The following is a 9,696-nucleotide window of genomic DNA, read 5'->3' as shown; positions in this document are numbered from 1 at the left end:
AAGCTCAATGAACTGAAAGATAAACACAAAAAGGATTAAAAGCACAAGTTTAACTCAAAAACATAACCAAATCATAAGCTAGAAGGGTACAAAATGTTATGTAAATATGCACCGATCACTAACCACGCCATAAAAGAAAAGGAAAATTCCCAAGAATAATAGTAGTCTTTATTTTTGTTCTATTTAATAGGCTATAAGGTTACCAACTAGTTTTTCATCCAATGGTAGTTGTCTTCACTTATATATATAATTTTAAAAATGAGTTATTTGTTCAAATGGTCCTCAAATTTATACCCGAATTGCATTTTGCATTTTGAGGATCATTTGAGTAAATAACACTTTTTTGGTCTGAATCATGAGGTGGTCCTGGATGGGCCCCAACTATGGGTGACACCTTTAAGCCTTAACCACAACCCAGACTAATCCCCACTCACACCGGGTCGGCCCGTAAGGGGTAAAGTGTTGGCCAAAGTGGTGACTCCGTACGAGAGCAGGGATCGAACCCCTGACCTCTCTTTAGGAATGAGAGTGCCGAACCACTCACACCAACCACATTGGTTAGTAAATAACCCTTTTAAATATTATAGTAGAAAGAAAAACCAAACCATAAAAACTTTGTCCTGCGTTACTTGGCAAGAGAGGGAACTTAGGTACGTGGAAGGAACAGAGGAACTAACCCACAACGGCGACTTGTGTTCGGGGGTTTCATTTTGGACCCATCAATGGGCAGGGATTAGATGATTTCTCATGTTGGCAAATATTGGCAAGGTAAATTCGGCCCAAAAGTAACCCTCCTCCCCTTCTCATTTTCTCCGTCTCTTATATTATTTTGTTCAACCAAAAGAAAATTATACAATTGGGTAACCAAAAAACTAAGATTTATAAGCACAAGGTTGCCAGTAAAGCACTATGCAATGTTCTCTAAACTCCTACTCCTACTCATAGTATTAAATATCGATATTATTGACGATTCATTTTTTTGAGTGGGAGATATTTTAGCATATATTCATTTAATTATCATCAATATATCGATAATTCCCTACACGTTCATGCATTATCTGGGCAACATATCACGATATTATCAATAATATCCATCCATTTATGTGAAAATTCAAAAAAAATTAAATCACGGAGTAATGAACAAAAATTAACAAAAAAAAAAAGAGTTAAACCATTCTTTAACTCTTTAATAAATATGCAAGTCCAAGTTTAAATCTCTATGGTTGAAGGAAAAAATAATTTGAGTCCAACAATACATGAATAGTTGTCTAAGAAACTCAATCCCTCTCAAGCCCAATATCCTCAAGCAGATAATGCAGCCCTCCTCGTTGTCCTCCTACTACAAAAAAATAAATAACAAAAGCTTTATGCTTATTGAAACACATGGAAATAAATAATATTTCATGATAACAAAAATTCTCCTACTTTCATATTGTGGAGATAACTTTCGTTTTTATTATTTATTTCATTTTGAGATGGGTTTCTCTACTTTTGCTCATTTGATGGGTATATTTTTATTTTTTTGATAAACATTTGATGGGTATATTTGTTTATATAGTTGTTACTAGCCTCTTCGCACGCGCTTCCGCGCTTGCGAGAGGCATTTTTTAAAAATTTAAAAATTTATTTTAGAATTAAAAAAGATAATGGGTAGTTGTGTTTCATAAAAATAGGATCCATTATCTGATTTTTCTTTTAATTTTAATTTTATTTAAATATGAAAAAGTGTGAATTTACCATATTATCCTCATTTAATTAATAAATTGAATTCTTAATGTTTGCATTAACTAAGGGCATATTTGGGGTTTTTGAATGTTTCACCATTCTCTGCCTTTTGCTTTATATATATAGATAACATTTTTTGCAAAGACTTATGTTATTAGACTGTGAATTTGTATCACAAGGTTATAACAAAAACTAAAACTAAGACAGAAGATTGTGTTTGGTTTCAATTCAAATCAACACCTCAAAAATAAATCCAGAAAACAATAAAATATAAAATATAAAATATATACTCACCCCTTTATTGTTTACAAACGCGATAGCAGCTTCATATCAACTGTCTGTTTTTGCAGCGGCGGAGTCGCATCTTCTTCCTCAGGGATTATCTCATAACCCTGTGGCAGGAACTGATTAAATCCCAAAATTAAGTGGTCACGCCCTTTGAATAATGCCTTTACTCTCGCACAAACACCTTTTGTGTCGATCCTGAAAGGAACCAAGAAATATATAAACAAACAAGCCATCAATCACATTCACCAGGGAAAAAATAATAATAATAATAATAATAGGTACGTTGATATACGTTTGAGCCTTAAAATCTTTCATGATTTCAATAAACATGTAATATTCTTCTCTTTGGTCACCACCCATGTCCTTGAGTTGCTTGATAAACGACCGAGCATCATTGATCGACATCAATCTCTGCGAAGCACCAGCTGCTCCTCCTCCGCCTCCTGGTGTTTGGGATTGGCCTTTGAAATTAGTGAGCTGATGTCCAGGGAAGAATGGGAACTCGTTAGGGTTTGATCGCTGACAAGGGAACTGACTCGTGTTTTAGGGTTTTGTGTAGCTTTTATAAGCCAATATGAAACTTTGAGTTTAATAATTTATGCATTAGAGCATGTGAGTTGGGCTGATGCTACATCATTTTAGTAAATAATCGCGGACTCAAGTCAAGGCCCACCTAAAATTTGGTCAAATTGGCCACCTAAATTCGGCCCAATTGTAGCTATATGTCTTTCTTTCTTTTTTGTTCTTGCCTTTTCAACAGTTTTTTTTCCCTTTCCCTTAGTCTAACGATACTTCTCTTCTTATGTCATGTTTACTAATTCGTAATTGGATTATGAGGAATTGAATTGAGGATGAGTTGGATTTAGGAGAATTATATTTCGGATTCCTATTGAAGTTGTTTACTAAATCATATGGAATTTGGGTAGGAGTTGTGCTAATTACTAAAATGTCTTCATTGTTAGGTTAAAGTAGATAACAAATTTGGAATTTTTAAAATTGTGTGAGGATATAATGGGTAAAAAAAAAAAAGAATTCCTAATGGGTTAGTTCTCCGGGAATTAGAATACCACCTCCCACCCAATAATTGGATTCCTCCAACATCATGAATTCAATTCCTGATTACTTTTCAATTCTTTGATATGATGTAAATGCAGGAATCCTCCACAGCTGGAATTCAAGTCCTGATTAATAAACAAACCATTAATGTTATAAGATATTTGAAGTTTAAGTCGTGCATTCTCTATAAGTTAAAGAATAATTTGTTTGTCCTTAACACTGTCCTAAGCGACCGAGTCGTCGACCCGTAAAAAGCACAACCGCTTCAAACCCGGCACCCAGGCAAGGCAAGTACGCAACTGATGTATTTTCTTTTGAAAATGCTTGTGTTAGCAGTAGTAGTAGTATACAGTGTCAACTGGAAAGGTATACGATGCATCAGTTTCTGAAAAATAAAAACACAAACACTGGGAAAATAATTATACAATATTGCCTTCATCATGCTTTCTAGTTTTCTAGTACACTCGTACGTACTAACACATAAAATACCATTATTACATAGACATTTAATCGAAGCGCTTTTGCAACATCAAATGCCATGCCATCCTCACTCCTCATCTGCATGGACCAAGCATTTCCATGGGGGAAGGAACAAAAAGAACAAAAGGAAATTATTTTTTTAAGGCGGGGGTTCATTACTTAACAATTTAGTGAACGCTTTGAGTGGGCCCGGTTCTCTGGAGGCTGACCAGTGAGTAATATGCACCGGTGGGCCCCTTACTCAAAAGCGACGAGTGGGTCCCTTTCTCCACAACCTTCCCTTTATCAAGCACAGTGATAAGATCACAGTTTTGTATGGTACTTAACCTGTGGGCCACCACCACGCTCGTCCTCCCCACCATCACTCTCTCTAGAGCATCTTGCACCACCTTCTCTGACTGACTATCAAGCGCGCTGGTTGCCTCGTCTAACAGCAAAACGACAGGGTTTCGCAATATCGCTCTGGCTATGGCAACGCGTTGCTTTTGACCCCCGGACAACTGCACACCTCTGTCTCCGCACCACGTGTCGTATCCGTCTTTAAGCCCGGCTATGAAATCGTGAGCGTTGGCTGCCCTCGCAGCTTCCACTATCTCCAATTCGTCAACTTTATCCGACACACCGTATACAATGTTCTCTCTAATAGTCCCAGCAAATAGCGTTGGCTCTTGGCTGACCAAAGCTATGTGCTTTCTCAGTGATCTCAGGTGGTAAGACTTCACATCTCGACCGTCGATTTTGACTACCCCTTTAATTGGATCATAGAATCTCTCGATTAATCCAATAATGGTTGATTTGCCTGACCCACTTTGTCCCACCAACGCCGTTGATTTCCCCGATTCGATTTTGATCGAGAAGCCTTTGAAGATCATCACATCGGGCCTAGCCGGGTACGCAAAATGCACGTCTCGGAGCACAATGTCACCCACTATTCTTTTGGGCTCGAGACCTTCCGGATCTTCGGGTTCGATCTTCGTGTATCGGTCTAATACGGCGAATACGGACCCCACAGCATCCGAGCCTTTGGCGAGGTCCGTGGTCATGCTACCAGCATCCGCGATTACCCGGCCCGTGCTTACCAAGACCATGAAGGTCTCAAAGAGCTGTTTTGCATGGACATAGCCCTTGGCGACAAGCTTGCCACCGTACCAAAAGTCGAAGGCCCAAGTGACAGTCGTGAGGCTTTGAGAGCAAGCAAGCCCGATACCCGCAAACCATGACTGCCGGATGCTCTCTCTGCGTGGGCCTTCTTGCGCCTTTTCTAGCATTTTCAATAGGCGGTCTTGGGAGGAAAAGGCGGTGATGGTTCTGAGATTAGACACTGCTTCGGCTGCGAGCTTGCTGCTTTCTTCTTGGGATTTTATGGCCTTCCTGGACATGCTTTTGAGCAGGACGCGCCTAGTGTAGAAGCACACAATGATGAGTGGCTGCACGGCTATCATAACCAAGGCCAGCCTCCATGCAATCACCAAACCCATTGTGCAGGCCACAACCACGGCTGAGATGGTTTGCACAACCAGAGCCATCCGATCACCCACCAAAGATCTCACCTACAAACAATAATCAACCAAAAATGTCAATAAAAAAACTTTGACAAGGTAACATATCAGACTGTTAATACGTACCACATTGGCATCTTTTGCGAGCCTAGAGCAAATGGCGCCACTGGAATTCTCATCCTCATCAAACCAACCCACTTCAAATGTCAAAATCTTTGAGAGCATCCTCTCTCTAACTCTCTTGGTCAAGCACTCTCCCATGTAGGCAAAGTTATAGTGCTGGCACACATTGACCAGCAACGAGAAGATTGCCAACCCAAGAAAGCACAGCGCATAAGTCCTCGTCTTGGCCTTGATCTCATCATGGTCCGTCAAGAAATACACAGAAACCATGGACCCCATTGCAAATGCATACGCCGGCTGGACCGCACCAAACAGAGTCGCGCTCAAACACCCCAAAATCGCCTGCTTCCACTCCGGCAGGTTCAGAGCCAACAGTCTCCGAAACGACGGCACGGGCAGCTTCTGCTGATCAAACTCTTCCATATTCTCTTGATCCCCAGCAAGCGACGAGGCTCGTCCCTGCGCGAATGAATTAGCGGAGCTGGAACGGCTCACCAGGGAGAGCCTGCGACTGCTTGTGTTGTGAATGTCGTTTGAAATAGACGACGAGCCTAACTCTTCTGGTCCTTTTTGTTTCTCTGTTTGTTGCAGACGGACTAACAACGTGTAGTGCCCGTCTTCGATCCGGGACAGCTCGTCGTGCGACCCGGTCTCCATGACCTGTCCGTTTTGAACCACGGCGATCACGTCGGCATTTCGGATGGTGGAGAGGCGGTGGGCGATGATGATTGTCGTCCGGCCGACAGCGGCTTTGTCTAGAGCTTCTTGGACGACTCGCTCGGATTCGGAATCCAATGCGCTTGTGGCTTCGTCTAGGAGGAGGATACGAGGTTTCTTGATGATGGCTCGTGCAATGGCGATCCTCTGTTTTTGTCCTCCCGACATTTGAACACCCCTCTCCCCAACCTGTTTAATTAACATGTTAATTTCTTTTTAGTACAGTAATTTAAAAAAAATTACTGTATGAAGTAGTGTTAAGGATGATAATCATAGTAATTAATAATTAATAGCAACAAAAAAAAAAGACATATTGACAGCTGACACGCATCTTATTAAATTGGAGTTGACTGCAGATTGCTATTCACAGACTTCGTTGTCGAAGAAGGAATAAACTAGTTGTTTACTGATAATCAATTACGTAAAGTGGTTAAAGACTGGTTAAGATGATAATAAAGTAATATTAGCATTAAGCATAAAAAATAAAATAATGATGATGATGATGATGTATTTGACGACTGTAAATAGTGATGCGCATGCAGTGCAGTAGTATATTGGGTTTGTTCTGTTGCTACTTTGGAGGGTTGGAAGGGAAAGAAAGTGACCTTCATTCACAGCAAAGTGGGGGACAGAATTATCATACTTTGGATCACTTAAGAAAACCTTGACGACACGCAGACTAAAACGGAAAGCAACAATTTGTCATTTGGTTAAAAGATACGTATCATTTGCTAATTAAACGACACAATAATAATAATTAGACAAGTAATATTTTTACCTGTGTATCGTATCCCTGAGGCAGCTGAGAGATGAAATTATGGGCATTAGCGGCTTTTCCAGCGTCAATGACTTGTTCAATTTCGGCATCTTCCTTGCCAAAAAGTATGTTTTCTTTGATGCTGGTTGCAAACAGAGCAGGCTCTTGGCTCACCAAACCCATCTGTGACCTCATCCACTTTAGCTGGAGCTTATTTATGGCCACCCCATCAAGAAGAATCTCTCCACCAAGTGGATCATAAAATCTCTGCAACAGTGATATCACTGTGGACTTTCCCGAGCCACTGCCGCCCACCAAGGCCACGGTTTTTCCCGCTGGCACTGTCAAGTTGAAGTCTTTGAAGATAATGCTTTCGGGTCTTGACGGGTAGGCGAATTCTACGTGCTTGAATTCAACTTCTCCTGATACTTGCTCCAAAATCTCACCTTCCATGTTGTCTGAATCGATCTTGGGTACCCTTCTTATCACTTCCATTATCCGCTCCGCTGCTGAGCTTGCTTCTGAGAAGTACTTCAGGTTTGATAAACCAGCACCTAGTGCTCTGTTCATCAAGAACAAGAGAATTAATTAATCAAACCATGCATTAAAAAATCGAATTTCTGCGAAAGATTAAAACTTTCTTTGTTAAATTTACTGGGTTTTTTAGTGTTCTTACAATCCACCAACGGCTATGGAAGCACCAACAGCAAAAACAGTGCCTCCCTGAGCACCGTGGTACATGACCATTCTGCTACCATAATATGACATGAAAGACCAAATGGCGAAGACGACGCCATTGCTTCCAATGGCCAGGCCTTTAGCCAAGCCCTGGTTCAACCCCAACTTGACAGAGCCTTCAAGAGCTGCAGAGAATTCTGAGATGGTTTTGTTTTCTCCGACAAAGGCGTAAACCGTTCGGATAGAAGATATTGCCTGCTCTGCTATTGATCCAGCCTTGTTGTACTCTTCTCTAATCTGCCTAGCTAATCCCATCAAAGTCCTTCCGTACATTAAACCAGGAATTATCAAAAGCACCACAAAAGGAAAACCCACAATTGCTAGCTTCCACAGCATTATAAAGGCCGCCACATAGCTTCCAGAGAACATTGAGGCATTCATCAAAAAGTTTGGCAGCTGGTGGGGGAGTTGGAAATATGCAAGTTAATTAATTTTATAGATAACTGAAAATTCAAATAGATGGTGGGCTAGCTTGTTCAAAATCAAACCTTTTCACTGAGGACATCTTGAATCACGAGGCTATCATTAGAGACACTTGTGATGACCTCTGAGGTGCTTGTCACATGCAAATCAAAGTAGCCCACATCTTGCCTTAGCACTGCTTTCAAATATCTGACTCTCATTCTAGCTGCTTGTCTCTCACCTGTTCTTGTCCAGCAATAACCCTCTACAAAAATTACACAAAAAGATTTGTCTTCTAAATTTCATGATTTGTCTTTTTTCTTTTACAAAAGAAACAATCTTTGGTAAAAACCCACCTAGAAAACAACAAACAAATGATCCACAGGCCAAGTACAGCAGCGCCACTGCATTCTGTCAACCGAAAAAAAACCAAACCCCAATTAGATTGATTTCTGCTTGCGTTATGTGTGTGTGTGTGTGTATGTCTGTGAGAGAGTGAGAGAGAGAGAGAGAGAGAGAGATTACCTTATTGATGTTATGCAAGAAAGCATCTTGAGCCGAAGTTGATGAACCTCCAATATTGTTCATCAAGCGGCTAGTGATCAACAACACCAAGGGCGTTGAGAAGCCATCACCAAGGGATCCAAAGAGCCCTAAGATCATGAAGCATTTATCAACACCATCAGCATGCATGAAAATGGACCGGATAGACCCAACTTTCTTCCCACTGTCCCGACCACTAGGAGGACCTTTCTGTCCCATAATTTTCTCGGCCTCTTCTGAGGAAGGAACCAAACAATCGTTTAGATTCTCAGACCACGTCCTTACGTGGTTGGCTTGGTTATCCCTCTTGTTTAGTTGGTTGCTTCCAAAACAAAGCCTTTGGCCTCAACTGCTGAGTAACAAACGCATATGGATATGTTGTGTATATATAGGTGTGCCAAAGGCAGAGAGGGAGGCAGCGAGTTGATTGCATATGGACAGGTCTATTGTATTAAAATAAATTTGGCTTAATGAAACGAACATGTGGCTCTGCTGATGGGAGAAGATCAAGGTTTGACTTTAATGCTCTCTCTGCAAAAAGCGTCATTAATGACGATCGGTGGGTCAGTGGACCCAATCTATGACCATTTACACCGCATAACTTAATCAGGGTTTGTTTAATCACGTAATTAACGAAATAAAAAACGGATTGCAGTACAGGACAATGGTCGCTCTCTGGTGTGTACTTATTATTACCTTCTATGGTTTTGGCTAATTAGTTTCTTAATCTGGGAAGCTGGAGTTGGCATGTTACTTTCCGCAGCTTGGAAGTTTGGGAGGTTCCAGTTTACTATATATATCATCTACCTGTCGACAAATTAATATGTATACCATTTGGTGGAGGTTTATGCAGATTTGGAGCTTTTATTATCCTCCTCTTTTTCTCTCTTCCTCATTTCCTCTTTGTATCTTTTCATATCTGAAGTCAAATCTTAATCACTAAATTTTCATTTAAACAGAATCCAACACCTTCTCTTCTGCAAAAGGAAACGAAAGAGTGAAAAATCTCTTCTTTTGGGTTACAATAATGGAGGGCAAAAAAATGATATTTCCTTTTAAGAGAAGCATTAGATAACTCTCACAAAACAAAATAGAAGCTCATTCTTTTTCTATATTATAATTAAATGCTCAATCTATAAGAGATACACAACACAATCAAGAAAAAGAAAAATTGAGGATTGTAACAAGTAGTTTTTATTACGGGTATGATCTTAGGGGACATGGGGTACTCTATCAGTGGTTAAGTTCCTGCTCCCACTTGCAGTTGAGCGGATAAGGCTACTCAATTAGTCTGAAGTCCAAACCTGTATGTGTAGAGAAACTTGCCTACACCCCGACTACATTGTCCAATTTTTTGTACTAATTACG

At 40.5% G+C, this 9,696-nt stretch overlaps 1 protein-coding gene across 1 annotated transcript; it reads right to left on the bottom strand.

The window, feature by feature from the left end:
- Window positions 1-3,376: 3,376 nt before the first annotated feature.
- On the bottom strand, window positions 3,377-8,701 carry LOC110763805 (ABC transporter B family member 15-like). The gene is made up of 7 exons (XM_021966715.2): window positions 8,311-8,701; window positions 8,142-8,196; window positions 7,872-8,050; window positions 7,322-7,779; window positions 6,667-7,207; window positions 5,175-6,077; window positions 3,377-5,099 (listed from the first exon to the last, which is right to left on the bottom strand). The coding sequence occupies exons 1-7, from the start codon at window positions 8,545-8,547 to the stop codon at window positions 3,717-3,719; spliced, it is 3,756 nt and encodes a 1,251-aa protein (XP_021822407.1). The 5' UTR covers window positions 8,548-8,701; the 3' UTR covers window positions 3,377-3,716.
- Between the last annotated feature and the right edge of the window lie 995 nt (window positions 8,702-9,696).

Source organism: Prunus avium, chromosome 3 (genome assembly GCF_965620075.1).
Source record: "Prunus avium chromosome 3, drPruAviu1.hap1.1, whole genome shotgun sequence".
Classification (NCBI taxonomy): domain Eukaryota; kingdom Viridiplantae; phylum Streptophyta; class Magnoliopsida; order Rosales; family Rosaceae; genus Prunus; species Prunus avium.
Note: the sequence above shows the minus strand (reverse complement) of the source record. Positions and strands in the feature narration are given on the sequence as shown.